The sequence below is a fragment of the Urocampus carinirostris genome, chromosome 4 (genome assembly GCF_059441175.1).
Source record: "Urocampus carinirostris isolate Australia breed hairy pipefish chromosome 4, RoL_Ucar_1.0, whole genome shotgun sequence".
NCBI lineage: Eukaryota > Metazoa > Chordata > Actinopteri > Syngnathiformes > Syngnathidae > Urocampus > Urocampus carinirostris.
Genome location: NC_142352.1, coordinates 9,308,967 through 9,329,639, shown reverse-complemented (window position 1 = coordinate 9,329,639; position 20,673 = coordinate 9,308,967). Strand labels below are relative to the sequence as shown.

Here is a 20,673-nt window from a genome sequence, read left to right as displayed (position 1 = left end):
AGATCACTGGTCAAGGGGAGCAGGTTGCTCAGACGTGGAAGTGGTATTTCCGTGGCGAGTGATGGCGGTGTCGAGAGCGGAAAAAAACAGATCAGTAGCCGGGACGGGGGAGCAAAACTCGTGATCAGAAAAGGGGTCGGAGCCGGGCAACAGACAGGAACCAGAACAGGAGAGAGTCAGGGTCGAAAAGCTTGCCTAGCGTAAGCTGAGGTTCGCAGACAGACTGACAACCGATGGCAGGAAGACAGGGGCTTAAAAAGTTACAGGGAGCCAATCAGCGTCCGAGGCAGTTGGCGCCAAAGGAGCTGGTACAGGTGCCTCGCATCAGTAATCATGACAATATCCTATACACGACTGTAAAAATAATAACTATAGATCCACAAATGAAATCACAGAACACAGAATTACAGCTGAATGAATGGTTTTAATTGTCATTACGAGTACAACCAAATTGGAGGGCACTGTCGAAAGCAGCTCGCTAGCTGCACATGAGCATCTGGGATCCTTAGGTTGAGCCAGGTCTTTGTGATGAAATACAAACGTCGGGGAGTAGCAGTTTCCCGCAGGTTGTAGCTCCAGGTCATCCATCAAGGGTAACTAATTTGGGCTTAGCAAGATACACGCTCGGTAGAGGTGGCTTGTTAGAGTTGTCACAAAGGCACAGCAGCATGCTGGACCTGCAGCCCCACTTTTACTCTATCCCCTGACGCCGCCTCAGTCTCTTCCCAGAGCCAAAAGCAATCCACAAGGCACCCGCTGGTGATTAATAATCCTTCGCCATCCTCTGACTTTCCTCAAAGTCCGATTTAATTGATGAATTTTTATTCAATATAACGAGACGCTAGAATAAAGAATCTTACCATGCTTAGTTTGTTTTAGGGGGAACCATTGACCTGTGTATGACTGGCAGCATGCACCAGCCTATCTCAGTCGCGCAAAAACAGTCTCGCTTACCCAACACATACACACAGCTCTCTGCTACTTGCCCCCATGATAGCGTTTGCTGTGTGTTGTCTGCTGCAGAACACAAAGCACGATGAAGTATTACAAGCACGAAAAGTAAGGTGAGGGATATTTGTATGCATATATATATATATATATATATATATATATATATATATATATATATATATATATACATACATACATATACATATAGGGCAGCACGGCGGAGAAGTGGTTAGTTCTGAGGTCATGAGATCGAACTTCCTGTCTGGAGTTTGCATGTTCTCCCCGTGCTTGGGTGGGTTTTCTCCGGGCAATCCGGTTTTCTCCCACATTCCAAAAACATGCATGTCATGAATTGGCGGGTCCAAATTGTCCCGAGCGAGAGAATTGTCTGTCCCTGTGTGCCCTGCGATTGGCTGGCAACCAGTTCAAGGTGTCCCCCGCCCACCGCCCGAAGATAATTGGGATGGGCTCCACCACCCCTGCCACCCTACGGAGGATAAGCGGTGCAGATAATGGATGTGTATGTATATATATATATATATATATATATATATATATATATATATATATATATATATATATATATATATATATATATATATATATATATATATATATATATATATATATATACCCATCAATCCTCCGTAATTACACAAGTTTAATTTTATTATATAAAACTAGCCCTTTTTACAAACGACTGTTACATTATCTGTTTAACGTTCCTAAATACACACATTTGTGATCAAGAGGTCTGTTTTCTTTGTCCTTGCAATGTTTACGTTTTGAAATGGCTTATTTTGGAGACATTGAGTATTATTTATCACCTCCTAGTGGAAAAAAACTTGATTCATTTAAAAAAAAAAACTTAATTCAACTAAATTCCCCCAAAACAGAAACCATCATATAAAAATGTTTTTTTTTTTAAATACTGGCTTAATTTTTTTATAACATGAGGCTCACCTAGAGAGAGCGAACATAATTGTCCGCCATCTGGTTGCTACGGGTAACCCCAGAAACCAAAAACCTTGCGAAAGGCTGCACAAAAAAAGAGAAGAAAAATGGTTTGTTTTGCTAAATTTGAGTCTCTGTAGTTTGTATTTTAAAATGAGTTTGACACCCCTGCATTAAACTGTCATGGCAACTTTTTACTTTGTGCGGTAAAGTTTTTTCCTATTTTGGCAAATTGCCAAAACCACATGAAGTTCAACCTACTAATAGCAACGAGCTGCAAGAGACGACATCAACGTATTACTGTTTCTGAACAAAAACATTCAAATCCGTTATCACCAACAGAGCCAAAAGTGCTTCTTTGCTGATTTTTCATTCTGACTCTCTTGACTGTTGCTCTATCGTAGCAATATTTTATTTTTACGTTGGTAAAGGTTTTTAGATGATATTGGAATTGAAATGTGTACTTCCTGACTTTTATTTTCAAATATTGTACAATGAAAGGTACAGTTGATTCTTTGATTCATTTGCATTTTCGTTGCACTGCTGCTTTTTTTAAATGACTCTCTTAGCCTTATTTTGTAAACAGGTGTGATGGAAATATTTGCAATTTTTTACTCTAGTTCTTTAATAAAGTATGAAATTGTAGTGCCTAGAATCATTGTGCTAACTGTAAATTCAAACTACCGTATTTTCCGCACTATAAGGCGCACCTAAAAGCCTTTATTTTTTTTTAAAAGCTGACCATGCGCCTTAAAATACAGTGCGCCTTATATATGGATCAATATTAAGTTGCAAAGTCTTGTAACTAAGGCAAGCCGCCGACTAGATTTTCCCCCGAAGGCGAAGTAGTCCGTGGTGTATGCTGGGATTTATATACCGGCGTTTCATTTCCTTACCAATGTGTCAATCATCATTTGAATAAGTCACTATTGGCTAAAGTTATTCGGAGGTAAAGGGGGCGGATCCTTTGTATCATTTACAGGCTCGCATAGGCTAAAGGGGCGAAACAAAGCCTGCAATTGGCTGAAAAAGATGAATGTGAATCACACGTTGGGTTGCACTACGGCATAGAGAAAACATGTTTTACTATTCTGTGTTTGTAAATATTTTACTCTCCTGGATTTACTACACTCACAGTTGTAAGAAGACCATGGTTACGTATCATTATTGAACGTGATGGCTGCAAGAAAACTTAGGTGAGCTATGCTGCTTTATATTTTCCCGGTATCTTGTTTTAGAACGATCTTGTTTTTCTGTGATGAGTCTATTTTTAAACTAAATTCAATTCGAAGTGTTTATTGTCATATGCACAGTAAAGAACCCCGCTTCCCTGCACAATAAAATTCTTACTTTGCTGTCCACACAGTTGCCAGCAAAAAATAAAATGGAAACTAAGAAATGTTTGGCATTTCTTGAATCCCAAGCCTTTAACCTTCCGAATAATAGTTGGAACGATGCATTTGAGTGATTGGTGACATCGTACAGACACTGTTTCCGTACATGTCTGAGACACGTTTTTGCTTCTTTGCAAGCTTTCGGAATGTTAAGGCGGTAATGAGTTTGACTGAACTATCTGACTGTTTTGTCGACGTTCCCATTGTAGCGCCTTATAATCCGGTGCGCCTTATGTATGGAAAATATAGGACCAAAAACAACTTTTTGGGGGTGCGCCCTATAACCCGGTGCGCCTTATAGTGCGGAAAATACGGTAACTCAAGGGGGGTAAACAATTATCCAATGATTATGACATTTCCAAGCAAAACTATGGGTATGGGAATCAGTATCGATCGATACCACCATGTTTTTACTAGAATTGGATCAATAGTCAAATTCCCAGACGTGCAACGAGTGACCAGCCTACATAATTGACTTGCTAATTCTCCGACCCAGTCATCAAAATTAATGACGAGAACTTCTCTTTGGCATGAGCAGAAATATGTACCCCAGACTGTCGGATCAGCACTTGCTGATTGCTTAATATTAAAAAAAGGCAGCGTGGCTTCCTTCCCGCCAGAGTATTGCAGCCACACTTATGCAAATACGACGTGCGGTAGGATTTTAAATTTTGAGGGATCATTGGTTTAGCTTGCATAAATCATCAAAGTCTTACCCCTCTTTCCTCTAAGCCAAAGCTCAGCCATCTCCACCGACGCCCCTTGATATGACCTGAAGCAAATCAGCCGACAGCAAAAGGTAGCGTTGAATACATTAAGTCTGATTCCGGCAGAGTTAACTGGCATTTGAAGGAACATGAATGTTAATGAGACGGCAGCTTAGTGAGCATCAACAACCTCTCTGGTGCAAGAGTCGGTCAAGGGGGAGAAACAAAACTGTGCTCAGCATCGCACCTTCAATTGGGATGGTTTTAAGAAAAGATGATTGAAATCTGCTTATGAATTTTACTCACAGACCACACAAGTCTAAGTGTTGCCTACAGTCCTTCACAAAGCAAATCTATTTGGATGACAAAGCACAAATGAGACATCAGAGCTCCCCTCCTTCCTACCTACCCGATATCAATTTGCTCACCGGCTATCACATGGCACCGCCACTGCACCATATTAAATAGGAAACTAGAGAACCGAAGCCCACCCCGATTCCCCCGCTCGCCGAATACTTACCAGGACTGTCATGAAGAGAATCTTAATGCAAGCCGCTCCATGTTGCTGAGGAAAATCCAAATGCCTCCAAAAGCATGGAGACAGAGGAGGTTTTGGGGGATGTGGGGGGGAGGTTGTCTGGGCGGTTGCAGCAAAGAAAACGGCCTCGGACCGAGAAGACAATCCCCCCTTTCGTCAAGTCCCCGAAAATGCCTTCGTCCTCTACAGATGCGCTAAATCCGGCAGTACTGATATGTAAACACGCGGGAGGCTCTGCTGCTTCACATGCATGCTGCACCTAGAAGAGAGCTGGAGGAGGAGGCAGGAGGAGGGGATAAGCGAGCTGAGAGGAGGAGCTGCAGTGCCCTGGAAGAATGAGAGGACATATTTGAGGAGTTGAGAAGAAACACGGAGAAGTATCCGCTCGTTGCCCTGGTAGCCGAATCCTCTGATTAGATGCTCTTCTTTTTTTTTTCCCTTCGTTTTGTGTGTGTAAGTACTGTAACATCCATTCATTGTCTACACCGCTTATCCTCAGTAGGGTCACGGGAGCGCTGGAGCCCATCCCAGCCAATCGCAGGGGACACAGAGACAGACAACTCACTCGCCTATTCACACCTAGGGACAATTTGGACCGGCCAATTAACCTGGAATGAGTGAGGGAAGCGGAGTGCCCTGAGGAAATCCATGCAGGCACAGGGAGAACATGCAAACTCCACACGGGAAGGGTGCAGTATTTGGACCGTGGGACTGCGCGCTAACCACCCATCCGCCATGCCGCCGTACTGTATTGTATGTAGAAAAAAATGGATATCCACATGTTATTTACAGACTCATTTTGGAATTATGTTGAATAAGAGGACATATTTGAGGAGTTGAGAAGAAACACGGAGAAGTATTCGCTCGTTGTCCTGGCAGCCGAATCCTCTAATTGGATGCTTTTCTTTTTTTGTGTGTGTAAGTACTGTAACATCCATTATCTGGACCGCTTATCCTCAGTAGGGTCACGGGAGCGCTGGAGCCCATCCCAGCCAATCGCAGGGGACACAGAGACAGACAACTCACTCGCCTATTCACACCTAGGGACAATTTGGACCGGCCAATTAACCTGGAGTGTGTGAGGAAGCAGGAGTGCCCGGGGGAAACTCACACAGGCACAGGGAGAACATGCAAACTCCACACGGGGAGGGTGCGGTAGCTGGACTTGAACCCGGAGCCTCTGCAACATGGGGCTGCGCGCTAACCACCCATCCGCCATGCCGCCGTACTGTATTGTATGTAGAAAAAAATGGATATTCACATCTTATTACGTGATGGCATTGCAGTATTTTTCATTGTTCTGATGTGTTGCAGAATAAACCGTGGGTTTTGACTCGGTCCCGTTTTCCTGTTGGACTTCCTTGTCCGGTACTGTTCCCGTTTTCTTTTTTGTCCTGTTTAATATCGGTTTCAAGTTTCGTTCCCGTCTATTTTTGTCTTGTTTATTATCCTCTCCAGTTTTTGTTCCGGTCTAGATTGTCCTGTTTATTTTTTGATATCCTGTTTCATTATCTATCCTGTCTGTCCCGTCCTGTACGGTATCGACCCCGTCTGTCTGATATCAACTCGGGCAATTAGTATCTTCTCCATTATCCAAACACAAGCAAGTAAATAATTTTGCATGTTTATCCTGACATTCTTTTTATTTTATTTTCCTCTTTAAGCTTTCATAATATGTGTATTTTACAGTGCATGTCTGATCTCGTTGTAATCAATTTTCACTAGGTTGTAATAAATGACAAAAAATTGACAGTTGAAATTTGAATGCAAAAAAAAAATCGCTGTTTTTAAGTCTCAAATGGGTGATCTACATGAATCGTGAGGATTTCACCTAATTAGCAAGCTATTTAGCTAGCTTTTTACATTTGTCCATACTATCTAGCTAACATTTGACCTTTTTGGCAAGCCATCTCATTGTTTTTTTTTTAAATTAGCATTTGCCTGTCTTTTAGCTAGCTATCTAGCCATCTTTGAGTTTTTTACCTGTTTAGGCTACTCTTTTTGGCTAGTTAGCAGGCTATTTAGCTGGCCTTTTATATTTTTTCCATGCTATCTAGCTAACATTTTACTTTTTTGGCTAGCCTACTAGTATTTCTGGGCTGTTGTTTTTTTTTTTTGCTGTTGTCTGTCTATTTAGTTGGCCTTTTACTCTTTTAGCATGCTATCTAGCTCACTTAAGTCTTACCTGTTCTCCTGTCTAGCTTACTAGCAAGCTACCTTTATAACTATTTAGCAAGTCATCTTGCTAAGTTGTTATTTTACAAATTGCTCTTTGCGCTAATAATTAGCAAAAAGTAGTTGCAGACCTGCTGTAGAGTACATATCACCATAGTAACGGAGCCACATTGAACCTGTTTTCATGCAAACAACTTATGGCTAAATTCAAAGCAGTGAAACACAGTGTGGATCGACAAAGCTCAATATTTTGTTGTGTTGTACAGTGTACCGGAAAATATCTATTCCACATTCTTTTTACATTTTTTACCCTTGACCCAACTTTAAGGCTGCATATTTGAAAAAAAACATAATACATTAAGTACATAAGACTATTGATTTATTTTCTCTTTGCAAAAACAGACATACAGATATTCCTTAAAATTGCATTTTTTCATTGGCAATCTACCACTCTTTTAATTTACTAAGGTTTTGATTGTTAAATCGCCACATGTGTCATGGTCGCCGTGGCGACCGGTCTGCCCCGCCCCCTGGGCACCAGCTGAAGCAGATCAGCTAATTGCGTGGCTGCTATTTAAGGTTGGGTTGTGGGTATTGCGGGCGTTGGCTCATTATACCTTTTCTGTTCTGTTATGCCTTGTCCTGTTTAGTTTAAGTCGGAGGAAACCTATACCTGACCATTCTGAGTGTAAGAATGTTTTTGTTCTGTTTTGTCCCGGAGTTTTTGGACAACTTTTATTTTGGTAAATAAAAGCTTTGATCGTCCGCAATTGAGTTCTCCCTTCCTGCCTCCTGCCTCCGTTCTGGTCCGGTCACCCCTCCCACCTCGTGACAACATGCTTAATGCACTGTCAAGTTCACTTGATAACGAGAACCCTGATCACTGGAAAGGTTTGTTTTTGTTATTTAAATTATTAATAAGTAAAAAAAAAAAGAGACTTATGAAGAGTAATCAACATGTGAAGTGAATACTGTGTTTTAAGTCAATCACATATACAGGTATATGTTATCTGACCCGATACTGGTGGAATCTGAGGTTGGGGGGGGGCGTTATTTTGCGTTTGCGCATCAAAGGTTGCCGTGACAACTCCACCACAGGGCGTCCGCCCCTCTCAGGGGACTGGAACCGAGAGCTGGTACACATCTCACCTCGCAAGAGCAGTCTGAATTTGGCCAGCAAGAGGACATTTCCTAACAAGAAGAACTGGACCAAAATCCTAGCCGGTCCTGACCAGATCTCAGCTCAACAAGCAACCAGGTAGATAGCGACCAAACCGGTGGGACAAAGCCAGCAACCCTAGAAAAACCTCAAGCCACCAGCAGTCAACACTTCAACACTCTGCATCATGTGGTCCTAACCGTCTCTCAAGCCTACCAGGATTCCTCATCGCTCTACAGCCGGCGACATAGAGACTGGGCCATCATCTTTATCGACGCAGAACTTCGCAGAACATCTCGTTGTTGTTAGGTATTGTTGTAACGTTAATGGTGGAACTCTATCAAAATACAATGACGTAATAATCAAGCCAACGTTGTCTATCCAAATGGTGCCAGTTTAAGGTCTTAACTTCTAGTTGTAGTTTTTTTTTTAGTGTTTTGTGTTCTCATCAAGCTTCTTTAGTAGATGATTAGTGAAAGAAAGGTCCATAAATTTAAGAGTGTGTGTGTCTTGATTAAAGTATATTCAACTATCAAAAAAAATAATTCACCTATAGTGTGTCTAGCCAAACTTCAGAATAACGAAACAAGGTTTTTTCACCTGTTTTCCTGACATAATGTTATGAACCAGAACAGGATCCAAACGCGTGACGTTCTCACACAAGCCTTTTATTTTATGGGAAATGGGGAGTCATACACGTTAGACAGCAGTCTGGCTTGAAATGATAGGAAGCCAATTGCCCGAGTAGATATCGGACAGATGGGGTTGATATGGGACAGGACGGCCAGAAAGGATTGACAGGATATCGAAAATAAACAGGACAAACAAGACGGCAACGAAAAATGGAGAGAATAATAAACAGGACAAAAATAGACGGGAACGAAACTGGAAACCGATATTAAACAGGACAAAAATAAACGTGAAAAACACCAGACTGGAAATACCAACAGGAAAACAGGACCGACTCAGAACCAGCGTCTTGCGGGGCAGAGGTTCGTTGACGGACTGACAAAGGAAAAAGCACCGAGCTTAACAAAACCTCAACGAGCCGCAGCTGTTGCCACACGGGTGGGGCCAATTGGGCGCCATGGCAACCGTGACACATAATGATCTAAAAATGTATGTGGTGATCGAAAAAGGTGAGACGAGTTTTGAGTTTTGAAAAGAATAAACTCAGCTTTTTAATTCAATTGGTCAATAAATTGTTGGTTAGAATAATTTATTGACCACCCATATTCGCTACACTTAAAATGTGAAAATTTCACAGATACATCCCCCGAACAAATGATTTACGCAACAGGAAAAAGTACACAATAATTATCCATGCCAAGTTGGGTAATTCATATCTTTAACCTCGATATTAGACCCTGATATTTAACACAGGCACATTTAAAAACCATTGACATTTAACCGTAATGATGACATTATTGAGTGGTTTCCGAAATTATGCGTGAATTAAATTGAATGTTTTTGCCGTATACTCACTCTTAACCTCTTATTAAGTACTTAGAGGCATTTATCATAAATTGATATCGCAAGAGAAAGGTGAAAACTCGTCTTTATTTTGCATAACATCAGGCGGACTTTGAGGGAGCTGACATAATTGTCCGCCACCTTGCTTCTATGGGTACTCCCAAATACCTAATCCCTAGTGAAAGGCTGGGGTGTGGGCATAAAAATTGATCAATTAGAGTCGCCATAGTTTGTATTCTTCCTTGTGCTTTTTCGCACTCATTTGTGGTTGCATTACACAACACAGCAACATCTCGTCAGGACCAGAACAGAAACAGGAACCACTTGTGTAACGTTTACCACAAGTTTTATTGAAGAAAAGAGGAAGGGCTGCGCCCACGATCCGGTGTTTGCTGGAGGCAGTCGCTCTTGTACTCGTATTATGATCCGAACATGGAGGTGGATCTTCCGTAGCGAGCGATGGCCGTGTCAGGGACGGAAAAAAGGTCGATTGCCGGGACAGGAGAGCAAAAATGTGGTCGAGGACAGAAACGGGTCATATGCCAGAACGGGAGAGCAGACGTGATCGGGACCAAAAACGGGTCGCAAGTCGGGACGGGAGAGCATGCGTGGTCGGGATCAAAACCGGTCGTAGCCGGAGACAAACGGGAGCAAAAACGGGACAGGCGGGTGTAAGGGTCGAAAAACGGCTTGCCTTTTAAAAACAGAGGTTCGCAGAGGGACTCACGGCAGGGGATTGACAAGACTGGGTTAAAATAGTGACAGTGAGCCAATCAGAACCCACGGCGGTTGGCGGCAAATGAGCGAGCACAGGTGATTCACATCGGTTATCATGACACATCTACTGGTAATATATATATAATATAATATATATATATATATATATATATATATATATATATATATATATATATATATATATATATATATATATATATATATATATATATATATATATATATATATATATATATATAGTGTCCCTTTAAGGGGACATTGTGTATTATTTAGCCCCTTCTAGTGGTACTATCATACAAACTACATTTTATTTTCTGAACCAGGGGTCTCCAACCTTTTTCAAACTGAGAGCTACTTTTTGTTACTAATTCATGCCGAGGGCACGCGGTTTGATTACCGATGTGATTCTCCTGTGCCCGCTCATTTGGCGCCAACCGCCTTGGGTTCTGATTGGCTCCCTGTCAGTAATTGAACCCAGTCCTGTGTGTCCCCTGTTGTCAGTCCGTCTGCATACCACAATGTATACTGATTCCCACCTGTCCCGTTTTTTGCTCCCTTCTGTCTACGTCCTGTTTTGCTCCTGACCACGTCTGTTCTCCCGTCCCGGCTCACGACCTCTATTTGTCCCCGACTACATCCACTCTCCCGTTCTGGCTTACGACTCGTTTCCGACCCAGGCCACGTCTTGCTCTCCCAATTCTGGCTACCAACCAGTTTTCCGCCCCTGACACCGCCATCGCTCGCTACAGAAGATCCAATTCCATGTTCGGATCCCAGTCCGAATCTGAGAGCGACTTGCTTCCTGCGTCCAGCAAACACCGGACCGTGGGCGCAGCTCTTCCTCTTTCCTTCAATAAAACTTGTGGTAAAAGTCACGCAATTGGGTTCTGTTCCCGTTTTGGTCCTGATATTGATATGCTTTTCTAAAACAACAACGTATCATGTTATATTACTACGTTGTTACCAGGTTCATTCTTGAATTAGACAGAGTCAACCACTCAAATAGATCATTTTACACCCAAAAAATTCAATTACCTATATTCAGAACATGACCATTGGCAGCTCAGCTTCCCTTAGGGGGGCACCCGGGGGCCTGAGGTGCCACATTAGAGATCCCTGTGTTAAACACTCGTAGGTCCAAAAATAAAACTGCATTTATTGTACATTTCATAAGCCTCACCTAGAAGTAAATTACATAGTTGCCTGTCATCTTGCTGCTACGGTAACGCACCATTGTCACAAAAGGCTAGGCAAAAAAAATGATAATTTAAATGGTGGTATTTGGTTACTTTGAGTCTCCATAGTTTGTATTCTTCCTTGTGTTTTTTAGCAGGTGTTTTTAATTACACCAGACAATACAGTGCCATCTACTGGTCATATGATACGTTTGATACAGATGCTACTCAAAATGGGTCAACAGAACAGGTTGTAAGCTAAATTTGGACATGTTTTTATAGAATACCCAACTGATACATGCTGATAGAAGAACAGTAAACATCTTTTGTGTGAGTAAGGTTTGTGTGTTGGCCTATATATATTTCTTTTGTGTTGTCCTGTCTGAAATAAATTGCCTGTTGTGTATCTATGAACGTATAAACACATCAGCCAAACCAAATAGTGGTGGGCCGTGTATTTCACATCCTAGGCAGTAGGATGTAGTGATTGAAGGATCAAATATGAAAGCACACAAATGGAAGCAGGGCAGCTGAGTGGTTAGCACGTTAGCGGCACAGCTCCGAGGTCATGTTTTCAAATCCAGCTACCAGCCTATATGTGCGGAGTTTGCATGCTCTCCCCGTGCTTACGTAGGTTTTTCTGTAACTATCAAAGGAAAATGTGTAGAGTTTGTCCAGACCTACAAATACCTGGGTGTGCAGCTGGACAATAAACTGGACTGGACTGCCGATACAGAAGCTCTGTGCAGGAAAGGACAAAGCCGACTGTACTTCCCCAGAAGGCTGGTGTCCTTCAACATCTGCAAAAGCTCCTGCAAATGTTCTATGAGACCGTTGTGGAAAGCGCCCTCTTCTATGCGGCAGTGTGTTGGGGAAGCAGCGCTAAAAAGAAGGATGCTTCTCATATTAATAAACTGGTGAGGAGTGTGGGCTCTCTTGTAGGCACAGAACTGGACAGCCTGAAAACTGAAGCTGAGAGACGGGCACTGAACAAGTTGCGGTCAATCATGGACAATTCATTACATCCACTACACAGCATCATCTCCAAACAGAAAAGCAGCTTCAGCGACAGACTGCTGTCACAGTCTTGTTCCACGGACAGACTGAGGAGATCATTTCTTCCTTATGCCGTGAGGCTCTTAAACTCCACCCGGGGGAGTAAAAGCCCACATTAAACCCCAACCCCACATTTGCATATTACCCTATTTTTATTACAGTGTGTATTTTTTGTAGCACTATTTAGATACTTTATATCAACACGTTATATTTGGTATTTTTGTATTCTATATCTTTTATTTTGTTATTTTATTTTTCAACACAAGGATACTGTGAATTTCCCTACGGGGATGAATAAAGTATCTATCTATCTGTAAAGGGTGTAATAATAACTTTTGTGTTATTGAAATTCCTGCTGAAATATGTTGTATAGTTTCTGTATAAGTGCCCTGCAATGGTGAGTTCAACAGTGCCACCTGCTGGTATTGGGTAAGGTTTGGTTTGGCTTTTGACATGTGACCGGAAGGCGGGGTTTGAAGGCAGTCTAACAGCGAGTTGTCAACAGTAAGACACGATTTCTTCGTGCTCCGAAAAAAAGTTAATTTTAAACATTAAAAACCACAGCTGACAAATCTCTCAACATGTACTATGTGATTGATGTCGTCCAGCTGTTTGGATTTATTTTAGTTTTGTTTCTGTCGCCTATTATGTAAGTTTTGACGGACGTTGCATGTTGTGCTAAAAGGCTATTTCCCCTTATAGAGATCAAAGCCCACAGAGAACCTTACCATGTGTTGTGACTCATTCATTTGCAGGTAAATTGTCCCCGTTTTTATACTCATTATTGTTATTATTTCTATTTTCACATATATATAAAAGGATGATGTTGGTTAAAATTTAGACTAAAGAAAAATATGTTGAATTCATTGGAAACGTTAAAAAGTCACTATACGATCTCTTGCTAAAAGTATCTTGTTAAAATGGATGTAAACATGTGTTGTGATGGTTGATATTTTAAAAGCAGTCGACGAGATCAAAGAGATCAAAGCCATTAGAGAAGTTTACCATGTGTTGTGACTCATTCATTTGCAGCAACTGTAATAAAAACCTCATCATCCAGTCCAGCGTGAATGTGGATCTTTGGTGGGCCAGGTACACATCATACATGTCTGTCTGTCTGTCTGTCTGTCTTTCTGTCTGTCTGTGACAGGTTAATTGGCCAGTTCAAATTGAACGAGTGAGTTGTCCGTCTCTCTGGGACTGGCTGGCAACCAGTTGAGGGTGTCCGCTGCCCACTGCCCGAAGATGGCTGGGATGAAATGATCTGCATTTATATAGCGCTTTTCAAGTCAAGACTTCCCAAAGCGCTTTACAGTGTGCTTCACATTTCCCAATAGCAGCCATGTAAGGCGCTAACCTGCTTATTGGGGGTATTAGGGGTTCAGTGTCCTACCCAAGGACACTTCGACATGTAACACAGAGGAGCCGGGATTCGAACTGCGATCTCTTGATCCCAAGACGAGCGCTCTACCTCCTGAGCCACTGCCGCTCCATCACCCCCGCGGCCCTACTGGGGATAAGCGGCGCAGATAATGGATGGATGGATGATTGCGATATGTCGTAGGCAAGCACAGAAGGCCTTGCAGGTCAAATACACACACGCGCACACATCCGCACTTAAGAATGAAGTGACAGGCACTCAGCAAAGGAGGCTGCCGCGAATTGTCACTAACAGTGAAAGCACGAAGCGCTTTAAAAGCTGTTTTGATTCGTTCATGTTTAAATGCAATGACGCTGAAAGGGCTTGCCTGTCACTGACGGTGTGATGGTAAGATCAAATAAACACCACGAGAACTTGCCTAGAAAGTCTCGTGAGGACCATAATCTGTAACATCACTGCAGTCATACAGGGCTGAAAATTAAATACACATCTTGGGCCAAATGGAAAGCAGCGTGAGGTAATTACACGGATTTAGCTTCCCTAACGCCATCATGACATCTCTGACAACCTCATCAAGCCTTGTCGCCAGAAATTATAGCTTCATCTGATGTGAATTGACATCGATATAAGGATCTGAATGTATTTAAGAGGATTTTCATGTTACATTTAAATCGGATGGCCAATGTACGATCCGGTTCGGATTTTTATAGAACTAGCTTTTGCAAATGACACTCTGTGACATGAATTTAAATTAGCCAACAGGTGGAAAAAGACAAATGTGATCATACCCAGGGTTGGGTAGGGTTACTTTAACTTGATTACTTTCAATTGCTTTTGGATTACTCCAACACCAAATATGCTAATAAAAGACAAAATAAACTAAACATGAATAAAATCCACTTCCGTTTTCAAATCACAATCCGATTGTGAGAGCCGCTTGCTTCCCGCGTCCAGTAAGCACAGGATCATGGGCGCTGCCCTTCCTCTTTCTATCAATAAACATGTGGTTAACGCTACGCATTTGGGTCCTGATTCCGTTCCGCTATTACAGGATCAGGGTTGGTTAGGGTTACTTTAACTTGATTACTTTCAATTGCTTTTGGATTACTCCAACACCAAATATGCTAATAAAAGACAAAATAAACTAAATATGAATAAAATGATGACTCACAACACGTGATAAGCTTTCTCTCCTGGCTTTGATCTCTTTGATCTCCGGCAAAACTCACATAAAATGCGACAGAAACAAAATGAAAATAAATCCAAACAGTTTGCCAACATCATTTTTGCCGTTCCATGTGTTCTGTTACTCCCCAAGCCTGCACAAAATGTAGTAATTTTATTTATATTTAGTTTCTTGTGTCTTTTATTAGCATATTTGGTATTGGAGTAATCCAAAAGTAATTGAAAGTATTTAAGTTAAAGTAACTCTACCCAACCCTGATCATGCCTGTGCCGTTTGTTGTTTTAGTGCTATCCAGGTTAAAGTTTACTTCAAAAGACGAAGGTTTCATTTCTGACAACATTAATATAGGCTTTAATGCTTTAACTCAGGGGTCCGGAATCTTTTTGACCCAACAAGCCGTCCATTATCTGCACCGCTTATCCTCAGTAGGGTCACAGGGGTGCTGGAGCCCATCCCAGCTATCTTCAGGCAGTGGGCAGGGGACACCCTGGACTGGTTGCCAGCCAGTCACAGAGCACACAGGAACAGACAATTTGCTCGCTCAGTCACACCTAGGGACAATTTGGACCGGCCAATTGACCTAACATGCATGTTTTTGCAATGTGGGAGGAAACCGGAGTGCCCGGAGGAAACCCACACAAGCACGGGGAGAACATGCAAACTCCACACAGGTGGTTCGATCTCAAGACCTCAGAACTGTGCCGCTCACGCGCTAATCACTGCGCCCCCAACAACCCATAATAGCAAAATACCATAAACGTAAAGACAAAACTAATCAAAACCGCCAAAACCGCAGTCCAGACAAAAGCAAAATTTTCAGTTTATACACTCTTAAATATATGGTCGGTCAGATTAAATGATCCTTGCTTGCTTGGAGCATTTTCGTGGCTTTATTATTATCATTCGTGGCTGCCAATCAGGAAACTATCACCCTCGCTAACAAAGGTATGCGCTGCTCGAATGCTTCGAAATCCTGACAAATGAGTTTCTGAATGCTTTTTGATGTGAAGCATTGCTAAATATGGCGCATAATTATCCGGTATCAAGCAGATGGGGTTGCGAGAACGTCATTATGATGCATCTGGCTGAGAAGTTGACGATTGGTAGCCACTAATGCTTGACATAATGGGGATATTTCACCATTGCTTGATGTTTAATTAAGTCGGCCCTCAAACTGCAAGGAAGAGTGTTAAGAGGGTTATGTGGTGACGACAAATACATTTGTTTAAGGGTTATCCGGTAATAGTGTCACGAGCAGAACGGAAACAGGACCCAAATGCGTAGCGTTAATAACAAGTTTATTGATAGAAAGAGGAAGGGCAGCAGCTGGACGCGGGGAAAAAAGCCGCTCACGGAAACTAGGGGCAGGCCTTTACGACGCACCACTGCCATGTCCATAATGCAATAACAAGCACATAGGGACAGACAATTCGCTCGCTCATTCACACTTAGGGACAATTTGGACCGGCCAATTCACCTGACATGTTTTTGGAATGTGGGAAGACACTGTAGTGACCGGAGGAAACCCACACAAGCACGGGGAGATCATGCAAACTCCACACAGGAGGTTCGAGCTCATGACCTCAGAACTGTGCCGCACAAGCGCTAACCACTTCCCCGCCGTGCTGCCTCCAACAAGCCATAATAGCAAAATACAATATACTTAAAGATAAAACTAATCAAAACCGCTCTCTAGACAAAAGCTAATTTTTCAGTACATTTTATTTCCCTGTTTGACATTAGATGATTTGACAAAATTCATATTATATTAATGTTAGAGCCTGTGTCCCACATCAACAAATCTGCCACTTTGAACGGATCTCCCTCCCACAGTTACTTAAGATCAAGGAGGTTCATTTTGACCTTCATTTTTTCCGTAAATAATGCTTTCAAAACAAGGTGCAAGCAGAGTTATTTTTTAAATATGTCACCAAAAACTGCAAACAAAAAGTGTATAGATGTATTTCCCTTCAGTGGGCGTATTTGAGAGGAGCGCGTGCTATGATGCATAGCTGCGCCCGCCACTTCCGCTCAACCAATCAAATTGTGGTGTGTGCTTAGGTAACATTTGTGGGTAATTATAGTTTGATGTGTGGGTTTATTATGATGATGTGTCTCTATAGTGAACGTACATTATTTTATGCATTTCTGTATAAAGGATTCTTTAGAAAGCCGCTCACGGAAACTAGGGGCAGGCCTTTACGACACACCACGGCCATGTTCATAATGCAATAACAAGCAACAAATAATGGAACTTCCCACGTACTACATGACCCACAGCCCAGTACTTGCTGTTGGGCATTACTGAATTATAGTGTCTTTATGTCGGGCTACCTGATTGGTTCCCTGTCCTTTTTAAGCCCAGTCCTTTCACTCATGTGTTGTCAGTCCGTCAGCGGACCTCTGTTTCTACAAGGCATGCATTTTTACTCCGACTACCGTCGGTCCCGCTTTTTGCGCCCATTTTTCCACCCGTACGTTCCTGATCTCCCCGTTTGTCTCCGGCCTACGACCCGTTTTTGATCCCGACCACGTTTTTGCTCTCCTGTCCCGGCTATCAACCATTTTTTTCTGTCCTTGACACCGCCATCTCCCGCTCCAGAAGATACACTTCCGTTTTCATCTCATCTCCTCTCATTAGCCGTACCGCTTATCCTTATTAGGGTCGCGGGGGTGCTGGAGCCCATCCCAGCAATCATCGGGCAGTGGGCAGGGGACACCCTGAACTGGTTGCCAGCCAATCGCAGGGCACACGGGGACAGAGAACTCACTCGCTCATTCACACCTAGGGACAATTTGGCGCGGCCAATTCACCTGAAATGCATGTTTTTGGAATGTGGGAGGAAACCGGAGTACCCGGAGGAAACCCACGCAAGCACGGGGAGAACATACAAACTCCGCACAGGAAGTCTGGAGCTGGATTTGAACCCACGACAGGTTCCCATGACATGAACTGTGCCGCACAAGCGCTAACCACTGCGCCGCCGTGCCTTCCGTTTTCATATTTATTAAATATGAATAAAATGACTACCGTATTTTCCGCACTATAAGGCGCACCTAAAAGTCTTAATTTTTTTCAAAAGCTGACCATGCGCCTTATAATACAGTGCGTCTTATTTATGGATCAATATTAAATCGCAAAGTCTTCCAACTAACTTGCAGCCGCTGACTAGATTTTCCCCCAAACGCCAAGTAGTCCGCGGTGTATTACCGGCGTTTCATTGGCTAACCAATGTGTCAATCATCATTTGAATTGATCACTATTGGCTAAAGTTATTCGGAGGTCAAGGGGCGGATCCTTTTTATCATTTACAGGCTGTTATTGGCTGAAGCGGCAAAACAAAGCCTGCAATTAGCCGAAAAAGATGAATGCGTATAGCACATGGTTGACGGCATACAGAAAGCATTTTTTTTTACTATTCTGTATTTGTAAATATTTTATTCTCCTGGATTTACTAAACTCACGGATATAAGAGGACCATGACTGAACATTATTATTGAACACAACGACTTCGGTGAGCTACTTCGGCTATATATTTTCCCTGTATCTTGTTTCAGACTGAACTCGATGTTTCTGTGATAAGCGGTGCAGATAATGGATGGAATGGAGTGTCTATTTTTAAATTAAACTCAATTCCAAGTGTTTATTGTCATATGCACAGTAAAGTTGCGAGCGAAAATAGAAACTAAGGAATGTGTGGCATTTCTTTAATCCCAAGACTTTAACCTTCCGAATGATGGAACAATGCATTTGAGTGACATTGTACGGACACCGCATCCGCACGTGTTCTCGACACGTATTTGCGTCTTTGCAAGCTTTGGGAATGTTAAGGGGGTAATCAGTTTGACTGAATCATCTAACTGTTTTGTCGACGTTCCCATTGTAGCGCCTTATAATCCGGTGCGCCTTATCTATGGAAGATATAGGACCGAAAACTATTTTTTCGGGGTGCGCCCTATAACCCGGTGCGCTTTATAGTGCGGAAAATACGGTACATTTTGTGCAGGCTTGGGGAGTAACGGAATCCATGGAACGGCAAAAATGATGTTGGCATCTGTTTGGATTTATTTTCATTTTGTTTTTGTCGCATTTTATGTTCGTTTTGCCGGCGATCAAAGAGATCAAAGCCAGGAGAGAAAGCTTACCACGTGTTGTGAGTCATAATTTTATTCATATTTAATTTCTTTTGTCTTTTATTATTTTGGTATTGGAGTAATCCAAAAGTAATTGAAAGTAATCCAGTTAAAGTAACCCTACAGAACCCTGTTGAATACAATATGTTTGAACATATAACAAGGACAATACAATTCAATTATTATAGAAATAGCGCAAACACTTTGGGCCAGGCAGAGCCATGCAAATATTGTCAGATATAAAACGAATTCTTAGAAGTAAAAGGGTAGGAGAGACCCTTCCTTTTCACCCATATGAATGCTTTCACAAATGTGCACGGCACCAATCATTTTGGGAAAGAAAGTGAAAGAGAGCCATCTTGTGGAGTAGTAAAGAAACTGCAGTTTTATTGTGAAAGGAAAGGCAGTGACCTCAGGCCGTGACAGGAAGCAGATGTCCTTCATCACTTCAACTGTTTTCCCTTTTTGTTTAGCGTAGTGCAGGGGTGTCAAACTCATTTTAACTTGGGGGCCACACGATAGAACAAGCATTCTGTCGGGGACCGGACTAGTAGATTAAATGTAAATGAAATGAAATGAAATGATCTCCATTTCTATAGCGCTTTTCAAGTCAATGACTTCCCAAAATGCTTTACAATGTGCTCCACATTTCCCAATAGCGGCCTTGCAGCCATGTAAGGCGCTAACCTGCTTATTGGGGGTATTAGGGGTTCAGTGTCTTACCCAAGGACACTTCGACATGTAACACGGACGAGCCGGGATTCGAACTGGGATCCCTTGATCCCAAGACGAGCGCTCTACCTCCTGAGCTACTGCCGCCCGTAAAGAGAAAGAAAAAGAGAGATAAAGAAATAAGAGAAAGAGGGAGGGAAAAGGAGAGAGGGCGGGACAAAGAAAGAAAAAGGGAGCGGAAGAAATAAATCCAAAGAGAAATAGAAAGAAAGAAAAAGAAAAAAAAGAAAAGAAAGCGCAAAGGCTATATAGAGAGAAAGAGAAAAGAGAGAATAGGAAAAAAGGAAGTTAGAGCAAAAGAGGTTAAAAGACACAGAGAGAGAAAGAGACAAAGAGCAACAAAGGAAAAGAAAAAGAGAGACACGAGGGGGTGAAAGAGACAGAGTGGGAGAAAAGGGGTGGAAAAGAAAGAGAAAGAGAAAGAGAGAGAGAGAAATAAATACAAGCACAGTGTCTTTGTTCGAGGCACCTGGCTTTGGCAACATCAAGTTGACATATTTCAACCTGCAGCTTGTTTTTCTCTTGCGCTTCTCTGAGTATGGTCTCGCGGGCCGGATTCAATCCCTTAGCGGGCCTGATCTGGCCCGCCTGTTTGACACCTGTGGCGTAGTGTGACGTTTTGGGAGGTCTTGGATCACTCCTCGTTGAAAAGATATACTCAGAAACACATAAGGCTTCTTTGGCAAGTGACATTGCCGGCAGCCATTTGCTGAACACAACACTTAATCTCACAATTCCCAATTCATACACCCCCTCCTACCAGCTCAGTAGCCTAGATGGTAGGGCGCCCGCTTTAGGGTGGTCCTTATTTTTCGACTTTTAAAATTTCATGCTCTGACCCCTTGAATATGTTCCAATATATACAAAACGTAATTAGGCAAAGTTTCATCAAAATCAAAGGATATTTAGAGGTCGCTCAA

General features: G+C 42.3%; 1 protein-coding gene across 1 annotated transcript in view; it reads right to left on the bottom strand.

Annotated features, from left to right (window-relative positions):
- LOC148366794 (leucine-rich repeat and immunoglobulin-like domain-containing nogo receptor-interacting protein 1-B) overlaps positions 1-4,875 on the bottom strand; it is a 30,167-nt gene extending 25,292 nt beyond the window's left edge. The window contains exon 1 of the mRNA XM_088333597.1: positions 4,527-4,875. Within this exon, the coding sequence (XP_088189723.1) occupies positions 4,527-4,538 (12 nt within the window). The 5' untranslated portion in view covers positions 4,539-4,875. The remainder of the gene's footprint in view (positions 1-4,526) is intronic.
- Between the last annotated feature and the right edge of the window lie 15,798 nt (positions 4,876-20,673).